Source organism: Ambystoma mexicanum, chromosome 5q (genome assembly GCF_040938575.1).
Source record: "Ambystoma mexicanum isolate Mex_15411 chromosome 5q, UKY_AmexF1_1, whole genome shotgun sequence".
NCBI lineage: Eukaryota > Metazoa > Chordata > Amphibia > Caudata > Ambystomatidae > Ambystoma > Ambystoma mexicanum.
Genome location: NC_090933.1, coordinates 383,774,299 through 383,793,147, shown reverse-complemented (window position 1 = coordinate 383,793,147; position 18,849 = coordinate 383,774,299). Strand labels below are relative to the sequence as shown.

Genomic DNA, 18,849 nt, shown 5'->3' with positions numbered 1-18,849 from the left:
CTTTCAGGTGCGGTCTCGTGCGGATTTCGGATGAAGAATTGACTCTTCCTAGGATGCTGAGCAGATTCCCTTCAGGTGAGTATTAGGGCGAGTGAGCAGTGCTGAATGTCTGAATAACTGTCTTTGTGCGCGACTAACCTGCTGTTTCTTTTCCTTCTTTGCATGCGCAGCGCGGCTTCAGGACGGCGATGTGAAGAACCGCTCCAATGTGTTACAGAGGAATACAGACCGCGGGTGAGTATTGGATGCCTGCGCGGATGCCTTCTTCTCTGCAAGGACGGCGGTCTGAAGATCAGCTGAAGGCGCGACCGATTGGAAGAAAACTGCAGGTAAGGCCTTTGTTGCTGTACTAACTCCTGTTCTCTTCTTTCAGGTACAGATGGATTGAAATCACAGAACGGGCGTGGCTGTAGAAGTTCGAGGACAGAGCAGACACGGTGAGCGTTACGCTCCAGGAGTGCAGAATAGCACGAAGCGTGTTCTGCCTGCAGGGTGTGGCTTAAATAGCCTTGCAAGTAGTTACAGGTAAAGTAGTCCCTTGGCCACACCTTGGGTATGCAGAAAGGCTCAGCCTCACTAGGCTGAGTAAGTAGTCCCATGCAGTTCAACACATCATATGAGCCTGGCGCCAACGGCGCCAGGCCCGAGTCCAGGAGATTCTAGGACACTCCTTTGGAGCTTGATAAGCCCTTATGGGTGTCAGTGACTGGGGTGGGCCCATCAGTTCCGGGGGTTTTGGAGCATGCACCATGACATGATCGTGGGCTGAGACACAGGTAAGGAGGGGGGTTCGGCAGATGGGTCTAGGTGGTGGGGCAGGCGGGTCCGGACTGTGGAAAGTGGCATTGTGGTGTGGCGGGGGGACAGCAGGACTGTATTAGCGGGTCTGTGGGCTAATGATTAACTGTGTTTAATAGGCGCCAGGCGGTCAGGAAAGTGGAATACTAAAAGCAGTGGAGCGGGGGGGGGGGGGGGGGGGGGAGTCGCATTTGATACAGGCTGAGAGGACAAGCAACACTGAGCGGGAGAGGTTGCATACAAAGAAAACAAAAATAGCATTGCAGGCTTTAAATGCATGCATGCAGTGAAGACCGAAAAATACAGCGCAGGGAGAGGTCGCACACATTAAATGGTTCAGCAAGCTCGCTGACTCTAGAGAAACAAAGCAGGGCACAGCAGGTTAAGGGACCAAAGCCCTTGCATCAGGTGGGGAGAGGTCGCTTGATAGTGGCAAGGGATAATAAATGCCTGGCTGGGCGGGGAGAGGTTGCACCTTTATTAACAGTGAGAAAAGAAACGTGAGCACCAAGCGGGGAGAGGTCGCATTTGTTGGCAATTCGAGACACAGGCGGGTGGAGGTTGCATAACCTGGGTACTCCGTGAACGGGCTAGAGCAGGGGATTAAAGGGGCATTTTTACAGAAATTGAACTCGTGTTACAATGTTATAAAAAGGCAAGGTGACCATTAGTGTGATAGGAAAGGGATTTGCTGATGCAAGGCGATGCACAAACATGGCAGGGACATGGATCCAGGCAATTTAGCTGCCCTGATCACAATGCTGCAGGGCAAGGACCTGGACGCCATCATGGCTTCCCTTGCGGGAAATCCAGCCCCAGGGGTAGGCAGCAGAGCGCCTGCAGAGGAGGAGGGAAGAGTGGGGGAGAGGCTAAAAAGAAAAAGATCCAATGTGGCCCCCAGGGCGGCATTCCCGCCAGCCAACAAAAGCAAAAAAAGCAGTAAGGAGCAGAGCCACTATGCCTCACTCACCAGCAGAGGTAGTAGGGGCGGTGGTGGTGACCCCCACGGCATCTGCCAGCCAAGCCCCCAGCAAGCATGCAGGGGGGGCAATGGGCATGAAACAGCAAGGGACAAATGCACTGGGCAGTGGGGACAAGGGAACACCACATGGACAATGAACAACAGCCAGATTAACTCATGGGGAATGGCCAACTGGCATGGGCCCGGTTATGGCTGGGGGACCCCAGGACAGGAGAATTCAGGGGGGGCGGGGGGGACACCAGATGGCAAGCAGGTGGAAAGTACGGGGGATGCAAATGAGGGGCAGAACCGCAGTCTTGGCCAGCACCATCCGGGATACCCTGGCCACTGGAGGTTGCCCCATCAGGGGCTTGGGGGGAAACAGCACTGGCCACCCAGAAGGGGGCAAACAGGGGGGAGGGGGCAAGTGCAGCCCCAACAGAAGGAAAGAAGGGGGCCAGTAGGGGGTTCACATAACAGAGCAATCCTCTGGAAACCCGCTTAAAACAGCAACAGGGGCAATGCCAGGTGCAGGGGGCACCGGGAGGGACAAGCAATACAAACGATACAGGGGGACAAAAAGTTACACCAACAGCAGCAGGGTTACCCTCGGGGGCAGCTGAGATGGCCCCCACCACAGGGCAGGCAATGACATCAGGTATGCTTAAATGCCACGAGTAACTGGACACAAGAAAACATTTGGAACGACAAATGCATTGATATTTTCTCATTGCTGGATTACAGAAGAGTAGAAGAGTGCAAGGACGCTAAGGGAAAGATAGGAAATTCTTTGTCGAAAGGTCTCCAATCAATTGGGCCACTCGTTTTGCTATGTTGTCTGCAATAATGCTGGAGAAATCTCCCCAATTAGACCAGAAATTACAGTTCTATCATCATTTGGGGTTATCAATGTACCATGACTCATGGGCAAGCTGCATGGTGGTCCGCAATATGTCCAGCAGACATTTTGGGACAGGGAAACCGACGCAGCCCTTTCGGAGCAGCACGGGATAGGAAAGGAGCCCGTTGGGCCTTTATTAAAACAAACCTGTGCAAGACCAGCGTGCACATTTCAGCACATTTGTTCATTTTGTGGGATGCTCGGACACGGGGAGGTCAAGTGCACAAAAAGAAAAAAAGCAGAAGTAAAGGGTTAGTGCTGGGGGAGCCACAGGCGAGTTTAACCTCACCAGTGCGGGTGGACATAAGGAGTTGGGCAAATGGGTACGCTAGGCACAACTACCAGTAGAGAGTTTCTCACAAGGTTTCAGGATTCCGGTGCAGGAATTTACTTCGCCAACGGTCCCAAAGGATGGGGTGGCGCTAAAAAGTCAACCAGGATTGGTAATGGACTGGGTGGATTTAAAAAAAAAAAAAAACCCACAGGTTGGCCAGGATGGCAGGACATTTCTCGTCCCCGCCCCTGCCAAAGTTTGTGTTGTTCACCGGTGGAGATAGTCCACAAAAAAAAAAGAACCTGAGAAATTCAGACTGCTTCACAACTTCTAATTTCCCAAGGATCCGCTGGTGAACGATGCAATTGATGGAGGAGCTCTGTTTCGTTTGATGGGGCACTGGCTGCGTTACAAAAATTGAGGAGAGGAGCCTTATTGGCAAAAATCAGACATCAAATTGCCATTCCGATTATAGCCAGTGCACCCAGATGATCACCATTTACTGGGATTCCAAGTTGGGGGGGGAGGGTAGATGCCGGCGGGAGTTACTTTGACAAGTGCATTCCAATGGGGTGTTCAGTTTCATGTTCCTACTTCGAGGTATTCAGCACATTTCTGGAGTGGTCAACAAAAAGGGAATGCAAGGGAGCGCAGGCGATGCATTAGCTGGACAATTTCTTATTTATCGGCAAGGTGGGATCAGATCAGTGAAGGAGGGCACTGGAGGCCTTTCAGGGAGTCACGGAGGAACTTGGAGTATTACTCGCAGAGGAAAAAACAGAAGGACCCACAACATCGGTATGCTTCTTGGTAATCGAAATAGACTCAGAGAAAAGGATGTGCCGCCTGCCCAAGGACAAGGTCAGGAACTTCAGAGAGGCAGTGGCAACTTGCTTGCGAGCAAAAAAGTTTACCTTGGGCCAGCTACAGAGCTTGGTGGGGCAGCTGAACTTCGCCCTGCGGATTATCCCCATCGGCAGGCCATTCTCCAGTGCAAATGAAGAGGCAATGTCAGGATTGACAAAGCAACCATCACACAAGGCTTTCCAGAGAATTAAAGGAGGACCTGGTGATCTGGGACACATACCTGGCCAAATTCAACAGGGTGCTGGTGTGGTCAGCGGAGAAAAGAAAGCAGTGAGCAATTGGGCCTCTACACAGACGCAGTGGGTAGTGTGGGCTTTGGGGCCAATTTGGGGAGTAAACGGTGCGGACAGCGGTGGCCTGACAGTTGGGTGCACAGTGGACATAGTAGTGGCAGTAGAGATTTTGGGGGGCTGAACTAAAGGACAGTGATGTGTTCTGGTCGGATAGCATGTCTGAGGTGTGCTCCAATAACAGTCAAATGGCAGCATGTCCCATGGTTTTAAGATTACTAAAGAGATTGGTATAGTCACGTTTAAAGAACAATGTGCGCTTTCAGGCAAAACTTGTGCCAGGCATTTACAATAACGCGGCTGACGCCTTGTCCCATTTTAAATTACAGGAGTTCCAGCAGAGTATTTCCACAGCAGCATCAGCGATGACCCCGTTTCCCGAGAAACTATGGGAGCTTGGTGCCCAGAGATGGCTCTTCTGATGGAGGGATCTGTATCACAGAAAACACAAAAAACATATTTCAAATGTTTCAAGGAACTGAGGGAGTTTTGTCACAATCTGGGTTTGTGGTGGACGTATTCCACAGGGAGAGCATAAGGCAATTCCTGGGACATGTCCGAGGTTTGGAAGTATCAGTAGGGGCGGGCAGAACAAAAATGTCTGCAATCAGGTTTTTTGCAAGACTACAAAATAGAGGACCCCTTCCTCAAATTTCGCAGTAAAATAAAAGGCCCTGATAGGGTGGGGAAGGATAGAGGCTCTGCAAGGCGACAGCAGACGTCCTATGGATCGTGAGAAACTGGCCACAATCGTGGGGCACCTCGGGGATGTTTGCAGAAATGCATGAGGAGGGGCTTTGTTCAGGGCAGCATTTGTTAAGGCTTTCTCTGGAGCAGTCAGCATAGGGGAACTGGTGGGGGGCCTCCAGAACGGACAGGCATCCACTTTAATTTGTTATGTTATCCCGAACACCCACACCCCAAATATATATATATTATTCCAACTCTCCCAAAATATTCAATGAGTTTTTTTGGGTAAAAAAATTTGCAGTAAAAAAAAAAATACATAAAAAAAACCAGTGAAAAAACATCCTGCGATGAAAGGATGTTATACCGGCCCGTGAGGACCCGTCAAGGGATGGGGAGGACCAGCTACATCTATGGCTGAGAAAATCCAGACCGATCAGAATGGAAAAGGAGTTGGGGTCTCACTAGCTTTCACAGCTTTCCCACTTCGTAGAAAATTTAAAGCCAAGACCACCACCATAGAAAGCAATGAAAAGGAGTGCTTTCACAAAGAGGGAATTTTTGATTGCGGTGGAGGTGCCAGAGCAAGAAGCTGACAGCAACTAAGAAAAGAAATGGGAGGTTAGCCATTCGTAATGCGGCACAATACAATCTGCCAACATTTCAGGCCTTATTGGCTAAAACACACCTGTGGAGAGCTACACGATAACCAGGTAACTAAAAAACACGCTTTTAAAACAAATACCTATATTTCAATAGAATTTCTTTGTAGGAAAAAACCCAACAAAAAGAATTCTCCCCGAAAATAAAATGTCATTTATTCTTTTCTCTTTGGAATACTTTCAAATGTAGGTACTTGTATCCGTCTTTACTGCTTTCTTTTTGATCTTTGTTGGCACTATCAGAGTATGCTATTGTACATTCCAATGAGAGATTGTGAATGAATTTATCACCATTTAAACTATGGGTATTGCTATTAACGTTCCTAAAGTATTTATTATTAAATGATTTTAATAGTTTTATAGCCGCAAACCTTAACCTCCAAGGGTAACAGTACCGAACATCTTATTCCTGACCACCTACCCATGCCAAGCAAAATAGACCAAGGTGCATCGGGGACGATTATCCCAGTCTCTCAGGCGGATGCACCTTTCATCCTGCAGTCCATTAAGGCAACTTCATAAGTGGGTTGCTGAAGGCTGGCGACTGTCATTAAGTTGTTATCTGAACATTTCCCTCGCTTCTGACTGCATCTTTTATGCAAGACACTTTCCCTAATTAAGTTCGACCTCTTCTGAAAAAATACACTGTCCAGGAGACTTTGCTAGCTGTCACACCAAAATGGGCCTGCCCTCCACAGTAAACTCCGTGAGATATGAGATTTGCTGCACACCACTCATTGTTTTGAATTTACCTCGGACTAACCAGTATAGATTTCACCTTTGTGTAATCGAAACGCCAACCCTCCAGGTGGTGGACAAAACAAGGCCAGAATAGTTTCCTAATGGGTAAGCTCAGTGGCAACGCACTCGTCTTGGAAGCAAGACGATGCAGAGCAGCACTGGTTCGAATCCCGGGTCTGCGCTTTTATAAGAAACCAATTATAATTATGATGCTGCTGGACTTTGTCCAGTCTACCACAAGGCAAGGATTCAGACATTATCAGCATCTGTGCGCTTTCTCGGGTGGTTCTCCTCCTTTCGGGACATTCGGGATTCTCCAGCATGGCCCCATGCCATGTATAGTGCGACAAGAATTTATGATGGCCCCAATGAGCAGTAAGAGCCGTTTAGGAGATGCAGTATTTGTGTCTTGCATCTCAATCCATCAGTTCACGGATGACGCCCAGGAACATCAAATGGTGACTACTCGGGGTAGCATTTATCAACAAAAGGGCTATTTCAGGGTAAGCAAGCCCTGGATGTCTTTGCACTCGCCAAAGCTCAACTTCACCAAAACTCAGTCCTTGCTTGTTTCACCCATCTAGAACCAGCCACCTTCTTCAGCACTCAGTCTTTTCTGTTCTCCACTAAATTAGTGTATTTTAATTCTTGCTTGGAATATTAATTTTATATCTCATCTCTGAATTGAATTACTTTTCAAATGTTAATTCACAGAAAAATTAATCTTTTTTCACTCCCAGATGTTCAGACCCGAGTTCCTTTTTTGGGTCTGGTACGAGTGCTTTGGGAAGATATTTCTAGTGGTTAACTGTGCTGTGGGAATTCAATTAATCCATTTGCATCAGAATATTAGCACCGCAGTTACAGACTAATTGGCCCTTGCTACCGCCAAGCCCTTGTGGTTTTGTACATCGATGGGGGCAATGCCCTCCTGCTGGGGTTCCCAGTTGCTCACATGGCTCTCCTAAAAGCAATCCACCACACTACAGCATGTCTTATGTGTACCCAGGAATTTGACCGAATCACCCAAGTCCTGCACTAACTACTTTGGCTTCCTCTCCAGACCCAGCCTATTCAAAAGACTGCATGTATCATTTAGAACTCAGTCACGAGTATCGCACAAGTGTACCTGGCGGCTAAGCACCACATATCTGGTGGTACACGCTCCTCACGCAGCAAATCAACCAACCAGCTTGAAATTACAACTCGCCCACAAAGAGAAGACCCGCAAAGAATTCTTCCCATGTCACGCATTCACCCCCTGGAACTCAATCCCAGTATCGATTCGGAATGCCCCCACAATTCCACAATTTTGCAAATCTCTCAAAAGAAATCTCTTTTCAACTACACCGGACCAAGAACTAATCTCAAGGGATCGAAGTACAGGCCTCAACTCCCAGTACTGCACTATTGTTAAAGATGCCAGCCAAAACAAAGGCTACGCACACTTTGTACAGCGCTCCGCTGCTCTTGCGCCAAGTTTGCACTTTAAACAATAAAATAAATTAATAAAATAAAGCGCTTCTTCAAAAAAAGCAGTAGGCTGTACACATCAGCATGTACACTGCCCAATCATCTCTGGAAGCTTCCCGGAAAGTGTGCCAGCAAACGCCGTCTCTTGTGCTGGAGGAGGAGCCATAAAAAGATATATTTGAATCATAGGTGCGCTCTGCCAAACAGGCATGCCATTCAATTTGAAAGAAAGTTGAACTCCATTTACACCTTGAGGCCATCACTAAACATACTTACTATGCATCTTCCTCCAGAACCAGTGCATGGAACAATGTTTTATGAGGTGCCAAACATGTTTTTTTTTTTTTTTTACTGGCTCGATTCAATATAGTTGCGGTACGACGTTCATTCATCCCCCGTTTATTTTCGCGTCACCTTTTGCTGAATATTTTTAGCAGCAAAAACATCAAAAAATATGCGGGGCATATAAGGAATAAAAAAATAGAGGAGGTTTGGGGGGAGACCCCCCCCCCCAAATAACATTTTAAAAAATTCAAAAATGTATTAAAACGTTTCGAAGTGCAGCGGAAAAAACACGGTCGAAAAATAAACATAGAACCATAGTTGCTTAGTTCAAAAGAAGAATAGAATAGGTTCTCTATTATAAAAATTTGACAGAAGCTGCATTTGGAAATATTCAATGTATACATCAAAAAAAAAATCGTATACAAAATAAAACAAGCAGAACATTGGACTTCTTCATATCAAGCCAGATCCATCAAAAAAGCCAGCATACTCAACAATGTCACAGTTGCTGATGGAAGCGAGATGTAGTACTGAAACGCAGAGCGTTCTAGGGAAAATAAGGGCGCTAGTGTACGTACAGACGCAGAGTAAACGGGAGCAAGGAGGACAACCGCAGGAACATCACTTTTCCCAGTAGAGCTCCTGAAAGGTTGGATAAGGAATCCAGCAGCTCTTCAGTGCAAAACAAACGAGTCATTTTTTGAGCCGCCTGTCCCTTTTGTACCCTCAGCTCCTGCCTCTGCAAGTATTGGTGCCCCAGCCGCTGTTGCCGCCGGCCAACTGGACAGCAAATCCATCATTATTTACACTGTCTGCTGACACGAATGCACCTCTAATGGGCAGCAGTTTCGTTAATGGCTGCATTAGACTTCGTGAACAGTCAGGGTAGCACTTTCCTCTCAAAACCTCGGCTCGGTTTCCCCGTTAGTGCGGATGGTCTGATATAGGTTGTGCACATTATACATAAACGATGTATGCTTTTGTCAAATGGTGACTAAACGCATGTCTGTGTATCAAAGTCACTTTCGGAGATGTGTCTAACTATTGAAATTAGGAAGTACTGTGGGGCAGTTTATACAGATCTCAATGTGTCCAGATTCAGGTGTGAAATAATCAACCATTCATGGCTTTCATATTCCTATAATAAATACTTGTACTTGTGTTCCAGCATTTATAATATGTAAAGGAATGCAAAATTACGTGCAAAAAATGCCAGGTTTTTACAGAAAATGGCTTAAAAAATTTTTCTAGACTGTTTAATAAGTAGTCCTTTTCAGTGGAGTCTCCCATAATGTGAAGGGACGCACATCTGCCATCCACTATAGAAAAGTCACCAACAAAGCAAGCAAAGACAGAGAAACAGTTTCCCTTCGCATGCCCAATAGGCCAGCAAGACAGAGGTAGTTCCCTACCATTTAATGTTCCATTGGGCAAATAAGCGGAGAAACTGCAGGCCCAATTGCGCATTAGGTGATCCTGCAACTACCGCACGTTGAACTCTCCTGGGGCAGTGGTTTCTGGTGCTCCGGCTCCACAACACAGGTCAGGAACTAGGCAGGGCCTCCACCTGCGTGGTGCACAGGAGCCAGAGGGCATGGAAATCGGTTAAGAGATGCTGTGGAGTCATAAAGGACGTGAATGAGAGAAGTTTGTATGTTGTGGTATATAAAATCAGTATTAACTTGTATGTGCGGGCCAGGTATGGAGGGGACTTTGGAGCATCCAGCATGGGCATTTATTTAGTGATTTGGCATGTTTTACTGGCATTATGGGCAAAGGCAACAGGACTATTATTTTACAAGGCCATGCTGTTCAAAATTGATGCAGCAAGTTTAGACCATTTTTCTTACAGTAGCATGGGATTTTTTTGTACTGCCATTGTGGGCAAAGTTAACAGGAGCATGTTCGTACATGGGAATACAGGCATACATTGGCAGTGCCAGCACAGCCATGTGTTCCTATAGTAGTATTGTCATTATAGGCAAGGCGAACATGTTCTTATGTGGGAATATCGGCATATTTTGATGCAGCCAGCATGAACGTTTTTCTTTGTTTTTTTTCACTGGCATATATTGTGGGCAAAGGCATACAAATGTGTTGGAAAACGCTCCTAGGTATTGTTGGTGACTTGGCATCTATTTGAATATTTTTTCATGCGTTACCATAGAAAACCGCTTGTGGCTTTTATACCCAATTTTTCATAGAAAATGTTCTGTAAAGGAATCAGTTTTAAATCGATTAAAAGAAATGTGTCTCGGATGAAGGGGGGACCAGGAGGCAAAACCCCCCACCCAAACACTCCTTGGATAATTTAAACTCCCTCACTCTGCTCAGACACTCCAGCATGTTCATGAAAACTACATATGTCACTCCAAATCAAAACAATTCACCAGCCACCACTGGTGATTTTCGACGAGGAAAGTGGGCAGTGTTCTACCTGCATTATTAACTTTTGGTGGGCTTTCGAGTTCTCACATTGAGCAGGTACTTTGTATGAAGACATGATGATTGTTGGTGTGTGGCTGAAGTGGAAACATTTACCTCTCCAAATCAAGCGGGTTCCTGCTATGAGACCTGGTGCACATGTATGTAAATCTCTAGAGAGCCTGTTCAACCTGTACGAGTAGATGAGATTTCTTGCAGGGACGCCGTTGCACCTTTATGATACACATACCTTGGCTAAAGAACATAATTCAAGTGACAGGTTTATGACGCTGTAATCAGAAAGGGGCATTAAACTTTTTTTTTTAAAGTAATTAGGAAAAGGCTGTATTCTTTAACCAATACTCATGTTCAATAACACAATAAGCACTGGTGAGAAGGCCACAGACCGGCTGTGGAAGAAAATGGAAAAGTGGCAGCTAGCTCATTAAGAAAAGAAAAATAATTGGGGTGGACTTTGCATAGCTTAAAGTGAACATGCCTACGATATCATGTGCATAAATAGTAGGATACACAATCAGAAGGGTTCAACACAGGCTACCCCACCCTTAGACACATGCAGAGCTAAACCAAATGCTTAGGTTAAAATCCTAAAGGAACAAATGGTCAGGATGTTTTTAAAACATTTTATTCAGACATAAATGTCATAAATCAACACGAGCAAAACAGAAAGGTGATGGCTGGAAGGTTTTGAATTAATCATAACGGGCAAAGCTCTGGGCAACCCTCCAGACCATCGTTTTTCAGCCTGCCAAGCCATTACAGAATGGGAAAACTCATATGCAAATCAGGCTTGGTCCAACCCAAAAAGGGGCAGGCCAGCCTGAACTGCTAGGTCACATCCCTTCTGCACGAGATCACAAACATCCCCAAATGTTTCGGCCTTGTTGGGCCTCATCAGTGAGGAGTAGCTTGGGTCTCTAGGCCCAGCAGGCACATGACCCACGTCTGCATACAATAACAAATAGTGCGTGGGCACAATAATACTGATATTAATAACAGTGTGAAAGGCGATTCATTATAGATTTCAAATTGCGATTCACTTTTAGTTTCAACACATCATCTGTTTCTGGCTGAGCCGGGCAAACTATGTCTACAACATCAGCTTGTTAGATGGTTAAACCCTCCAAGCCGTCTTCAGTGATATATGAAAAACAATGTTCTCGTTAAGGGGGGTGGAAGGGATTATCTCCCGATGAGTACTGTGAATAAGAAATGAGAAAAATGAAACATTTTTAAAACCTGACCACTAAAAGTCAAATCTCTGTTGACTTCTAAAACAACACAACCGTTTACCCACCTATCATTACCTCTGTGTTTCTAGGACTGATTATTGGTCAACACATTGTTTCATCTTTAAGTGTTGTATTGAAGGTTGCTGAAACATAAAAAGGGAAACAATTTTGTCCTCTTTATAGCCATGCTGGCTCTCTTTCGTTACGAATGCAGATTTGTGATATATTTATTAATTGGTGATTACCTTGATTAAGGTGGAGGCAATCCTTCCAATTTTCTTTTTCAGGGAACAATTCTTAGCTTTACGCTTTCACTGCCAGCCATCATGTGCTGCAAGTAAACAGTTCCTCTAGTCTGAGTCAGAAGGCCAACCTATTGGGACAAATACAGGCAAAGAACGGGATATCCGTTTAATTCAAAAGCACTGATTTAATGCCTGAACAATGTTATAATGTAAGGCATTTCTAAAGCATTGCTTATGGTATGCTACTCAGAGTCGTCGTCTAAGTTCATCACTAAAAAAGTCTGGATGTGTCTAGAGCAACGCGTTAGTATATTTTGCCTAGTTATATATGGCTCAGACCGCCTGTACTTTTGCTACAGGGGCTGTTTAGCCCATTCGTACGGTGGTATATGCCGGATATTTTATGTACGCGCTTGACTATTCTGCGTTTTCACAACGGAAGCTCTTGCCGTGACAATCTATATAGGCGGGAGACAACACCATTGTTACTCTACCTTTTCAGCGTCTTCCACACCTGTAGATGTTAGACATCAGTCGTGTTTCAAACAGGATCTTGGAACTGGTCGGGTTATATCCCATGGCGCATGAGTGAGCGAAACATCACGTAAAGCTGCCATCTTGGATCGGGGGGGGGGGGTGTATGCTCCATTTATCATAGCTGAGCCTTGGATGTCGGGCTATATGTTGTACCTAATTCTAGGAGCACCCATCACCCTGTGGTGCCACTATCTACATCCCAATGACATGTCTGCGATAACCAATGGCAAACGTTGTGCTAATAATAGATAGTATCATCGCTTTGACTGAAAATTGCTGCACTACTTTCTGGCTAGAGTTTATGAAAAAAGTAAAACATTAAACAAAGTTTCTTGTTCTTAGTTTATAAACAGATCTCATTCAGTGGCAAAGTTGAGACCCTTATTAACCAAGTCTAATCTAATCATCCATTTCTGTTCTGTCTCAGTAATAGATCTCTGTCCACACTTTGTATTGGACATTTCACTGTGAATAATAAACCACATTAAATCGGTGCATTGGTGTTTTTTCTGCTGGAAGGATATACATTAAAGGAGCTTCCTTTGAGAAGTGCTCCGTCTAGTTCTTCAATAGAGCATGGAATAAAATTGGGTGTCGTAAAATGGTAGATATGCAAAACAAAACGTGGTGAAAATGAGTGAGTTTGGATTTTTTCCAGCTGGCATGTTCATATTGCAGGCGGTTCACCAAATGCACTCAAAAAAGGATCAAAGAGCAATATGTTCATTCACAAACAGGTACTTATAACCATACACATTCAAGAATAACAGTTTTGGCTTTTGTGTAGGCCTGGGAAAGGTATTTGCCAGATACTGCTGCAGTGGTATTAACTGGCCATCGATAGTAGCAGCTGCAAAACGGTGACAGTACCTGGGCATGGAATAGCCGTGCCTGGCAAGTGCCTAATACACAAGCCAAAACTATTGCATTTGCCAATGCTCGTATTAAAAAGGACTTCAGTGAAGGACACACATTGTGCTTATAAATTGAGTGGTTGAAGGCAAACCTTTGTATTTCACCAGTAGAACGTTTGCAGCTCCAAATAAGTCATTAACTCTGAGAGGGTGCTTTGAAAAAACACTGGCGGGCACTTCGAACATGAAGATTTATGGTAAGGCTTGACAAAGCTAGCTCTGAGAGACCCCAGGAGAATGCAAATTGGCAGGAAGGGGGGGGATGCCCATAGGTATTAGCAACGCCATGAGCGGTCAATGGGTGGGTAAATAACCAAACGCCTACAAGCTTTGTGTCCCTCCTCAGACACCATTTCTCCCTAGCTGTATTCGAATGCAATAGTGTTGGCTTATAAGTGGCACTTCAGCACTACCTAATGGCCAGAACTAAAAAGTGGATTGCCCAACTGCACTAGAGGTAACATTACATGGGACACACTGTGCGACATTAAAGAAATAATCAGGCTTTTGGACTATCTCCAATTTGTTTCACAAAACCATCAGTAGAATATTGCCGTTTTGATTATCATGCTTGTTCCAAGTTCCAAAGTCTGTGGGTAATTTGATGTGCTGTAGAGTACCTGTGATTCATACGAGTGGGCACATAGAGAACTGAATCACTGTTGCTAAGGAGAGTGGGGCACTGCAATTACCTTCACAAACCTTAACTGAAACTACTACAAGACAATGTGTGACTCAATCTGTGGGTGGGTTTTGGCAGCATCTCTCTGTAGCGAGTTCGCTATGGTTGTGGTGTGCAACACCATACAGACAAAAGCAGTAAGATCAAGACGGCCTCCCATCTTCACTGTGGAAAGGAACTTAACTGCAGAGCTCAGCAGGAGAGGCAACCACAATTGTAAAGACAGCAGGTTTATAGATCTGCAGATTTGACACTTCAAGCGAGAATATAGACATTTCACAGTTTATAAATAATTGCATGCATTATATGTATGTCAGATATAATTGACTAGAATGTATGGAGTAGAAGACATTGGTTAATCACATGAAATGCAAGAGGCATGTGAGCACCACCACGAGAGTCATGGAGAGAAATTGTCCCAGCAAGAATTAAAAGAAAACCGGGGATACATACACCACATCACTTCCACACTGCAGCCATCACCAATTTGGGATCATCAGTCAAACTGGTCTTCTCCTTTTCCAACTTTCATTAATTTGCATTTATGACTGACTCACCTCACTATTGAATAGCCGCACAGTTTCCTTGTCAACACAGTCAGTATGGAAATCATACTTTGCACTGTCAACCACGCCATAAATGTCCCATCGGCATTCTCCCCACGGACACAAATTCAGGAGCTCAATTTAACCGATTTCTAACTTTACTCCACGATCAGCACAACCATTACTCCAGCCCTTATTTGCGACTGCATCTTCATGACCCACAAACCTCTGTTGCAGCTCAATTTGCTTATATAAGATCTTGTACCAAATAAACTATTGCAACAGCCTTCCCAGTCAGCTTTGTTCACATCCCAGACACCTCACCCTAAAGAAAAGAAACTGGGTGGCACATTGTCCCCCATCAAATTCTGTTCAAGCTCTGGACCTAGCTACTCACATTAAGAACAGCGCCATCACAAACCCATCTTGTCCAGACAATCGCTCACTAAGCTCCTAGTCACCACTTTAGAGTAGAAACTATCACAATCTCAGTTTTGCGCAATGCCTTCTTATTTAGGTAGACCTTGCCTGCTCAAACTTGCCATCAACCGTGGAGGGCTTTGAAAAAGCCACAAAGGTCTTGAGGAAGGAGATCGCAAATTAAGCCACCGAGGTGTTTGCGCATACACCGTAGCCCACCTCCATCAATAGTTCTTCTATTTAGCAAAGAAGCATCTTTAGTGGCTGCACAACGGTCCTGCTTGCTTTACCTTCACAGGAACAGTTGCTGGACCACTAAAACACAAACTGCTACGGTTGACCACTCACCTTGTGAGGACCTGGGTGTGGACTATCAGATGTCAGTAATTGTCATACATAGCCAAAGGCCAGGCTCCCGCTTCTTGGATCATTTTTGGAGATGCGCAGAGTAGTTCGGAAGCAAAGCCCCATCTGTAACACTGGCCTGATCTGTAACATTGGAGCCTACGATTACTATTTGGGAAAATGCAGCACCAGGGCCAGCATCCTGCTCAGCCAATGCGAAGCCTATCTGCCAACAGACTGCATCCCAGATAAGGTAATGGGAAATGGACGAAAAGATCGAATCTAAAATGCCAAATGCACGTTTAGTGTGTATCCAGCATAGTAGATTAGATTGAAGCCCATAATACCGAACAGGGGAGAGGTGGGTTGCGGGGGTGTCCCCCGCCCCCCAGCACAGGATTATGGGCTGGAGGGGGGTTGCAGAGGTGTCCCCTGCATACATCAAAGGCAGTACGGGGGACAAACCGTTAAAATTCCAAAAGTTGGAATTACAAAATGTGGCAAAGTGGGCACTGTAATTTTGTAATTCGATCTTTTGGGATACGTTCTTTTAACGTACATCTGAGGTAATGCAGGTCATGTGGTACACCAAGAGTAGCATGTCATCACTGATGATCCAGATCTTGTAGTTGACTATCTCTATGGGTGAAGATCTAGGAATGCTGTGCTCGACAAAAATAGCCTGTCTAAACTCAAATGACTTGCAGGGTAATTCTCAACACCCTCGCAACCTTCACTGAGATCTTTAGAATATTTTCATACACCTCTGTCTGGATATTACTTTATTCAAGGTTATACTGCGTTGGATTGCATTCTCTCCTACCCCAAACCCCATATTAGAGTTAGCTTTGATAATTCAATGACAGCTAACAACCACTAGGTGAACCAAGGAAAGTGTAAGGATTGCCCATTTGCCTAGGTTTAGGAAGGAAACCCAACTACCCAAGCAAGGCCCGCGAGGACGTACCAATCAAAAGACAAAAGTGAATCCTGGGAGGGTTTCCACATAAAAAATGAGAGCCTTCAGTAAAATGGCGAGAGAGCTTGCTGCCATAATATCAAATGCACAGCAAGCTATGGGGTACATGGATGAGAGAACAGTTGGCACAAAGAAAGTTGTCGGTAAAGCTGGAGGTAAACATAAAAAAAAAAGAAAAAAGTTCAAATATTTCTAGGCCCAAACAGTGTCCATTTTCTGAATGCAATTAAAAAGGCGAAGAAGATGGTAAATGCCCAGTAAGAAACTTCGATTAAGACTCTGGCATTCCGGCTGAGTCCGAAGGCGATAACATGAAGGGGCTCATGACAAGTCCATAACTCATAGTTGATACTTCAAGGTTTGAAATTGCGTGGGGCTCATTAGCAGAAAGCCCGATAGGTTGACATCAGGAGCTACAATGTTCTGCCCAAGCCAAATGGTGTTCTACAAATATACCCATTTCACATCAACTCTGCTTCCCAATGGTCGGTCTTGCTTACTGGGTAAAGTTCGTTACTCGGGAGCTGCCTTTAGCACTTGATCAAATCTTTGCGTCAATCCCTGTACCTACCAAAACAGTGGAGCGCTCAACTAAAAACGCAGAAACAGGCACTTTATGTAACAGAAGTGAAACAAAGGGTTTGTCTTTCAAGGAGGTCGAGACAATGGGAAGATGTTCTTTGGGAAGCAGCAGACAAAGATCACCCCTGATACGAAAAGAACACTATTACGCCAACTCCAAAACTATCATGAGGAGAAGAGTCTTAAAAGACATAAGAAATTAATCCAGCAGCGTGCTCCAGGCTACTGTTTTATTCGATTTGACGTGGGTATTAGTAGAGCACCTGCGACCAACTTGGCATCTAAGCACCAAGTTACAAAGAACTTTGTTTCAAGTGGTGTTGTGAAACAGTGAAATTATATATATATATATATATATATATATATATATATATATATATATATATATATATATATATATATATATATATATACACATACATACATACGTCACAATTCTGCAGTCATTTATGGTGAGTTACGTCGTAAATGCATGTTCAGCCAGCAAAAGGGTGCATAGTATTTTATCAACTGGATCAAAGAAATGATTTGAAGTTATGTCCTGTGATACTTAATACAGTCACCAGTGACTGCTATGATAAATCGAAACATTTGTTATGGATATAAATGAGGATAATAATGGCTGTGCATGTTTTTAATTGACCGAATTGGGTGGGCGGGTGTACGGGGTAAAGTGTCCATTCCTTTCCCTCTCAACCCATTTAGGATTGCTCCAATGAAAGAGAAGTTACCTTGTAACTGGAGACCTTTCATTAAGCTGATTAACAGTGAAAAAGTTATCTTAAATGAGTTTCAAAAATAGCTATGTGGCTACTATGTTTATTCATGCTATTGCTTAATATGGCAGATATGTAGCTGTAATTTACTGATGTTTTCTTTTCTTAATAAAAAAATACAAAAGTGAGACACGAACAAAGAAGCAGTTCAGGCGCTCTAAATTCACACTGACTAAAAACATTTGTATCCCCAATGTCAGGCAATACGGCTTGCCAACACTATCAATAACCAAGCTCACCCTTAGTTTACCCAAACACATTAAAGTTCCTGAGTAACGTGTGTTGTCACTTGCACAACGTATCCTCTGCACAGGTTTTATAATTAAGGCCGAAAACAACATTAATTGTGCCTTGTCTATACCACATATGTCCCAAATTATGATAATAGTACTCACGCTGGGAGTATGTTTAAACTGTATGAAGCATATGATTTAATATGCTTAAACTGCATGAAGCAGCTGATTTGCTTCCAGACTCCATTTTGCATCAAAAGTAAAAGCAGGTGGTCGTTTGGGGGGAAAAAAAAAACACCTCTCTCAAAGAACCTAAGATTTGAATAAATGCATACCGGTTTAATAGACCCTAATAACAAAGAATTATCACTGAGAAGGGAAGGGAGTCAGTTGTGCTACAGAACCATGCTTAGTTAAGGCTTACAGTGGCAACTTGGTATTATCATTAGTTCTAACACTTGAACTTGGCCAAGAGAGTTCTGGGCAAACTGTTGGGGAATCCTTAGTTACTCACCGTAGTGCCCAATGATGATAGCATCAAAAAATATTGTCCTTTTATTTTTATTGCGGGCCAGCGTGTGTGGCTTTAGGCCCACCTTCATGAGCTCGCCCAGTGATTTGCCCTTCAGTCCATCGCCAAGGCAAGGTTGTTAGACATATTACCAAGGTGAGAGGACTTATTTATTTATTTATTTGGAGGGGGCGGTGGCGGGTGAAATACTTCAATTACAGGAGCTGGGGTAAGTGAAACAGTGACTTTAAACATGTCAACGACCTTGTGCTCCCTCCGACACCCGCTCATCCCCTGACTCTTCCCTGCACTCTACCATTGCATTCTAACATGCAGCACACATTCTATGCACCTCACATTCTCACAGAACACTCCCACAGTGAGCACAGGAATGACAGACGCTACACACACTCCTCACCCCAACAATTATGTAGAATACCTGTAGAAACAACGCTTCGCAAAAC

General features: G+C 44.5%; 1 protein-coding gene across 5 annotated transcripts in view; it reads right to left on the bottom strand.

Moving 5' to 3' along the window:
• Positions 1-18,849, bottom strand: part of YES1 (YES proto-oncogene 1, Src family tyrosine kinase) — a 1,102,642-nt gene that overhangs the window by 994,208 nt on the left and 89,585 nt on the right. For 2 of the 5 annotated variants that reach the window (XM_069620865.1, XM_069620868.1), the window contains exon 2: positions 11,862-11,989. The exons of 1 other annotated variant lie outside the window; for it this stretch is intronic. Coding sequence is in view for 1 of the 4 variants with exons in the window: in XM_069620864.1 (XP_069476965.1) it covers positions 11,682-11,688 (7 nt within the window). In the remaining 3 variants the exon portion in view is untranslated. Of the gene's footprint in view, positions 1-11,681; positions 11,760-11,861; positions 11,990-18,849 lie in introns of those variants that run through there. 2 more of the 5 variants (XM_069620866.1, XM_069620864.1) reach the window with 2 other exon arrangements.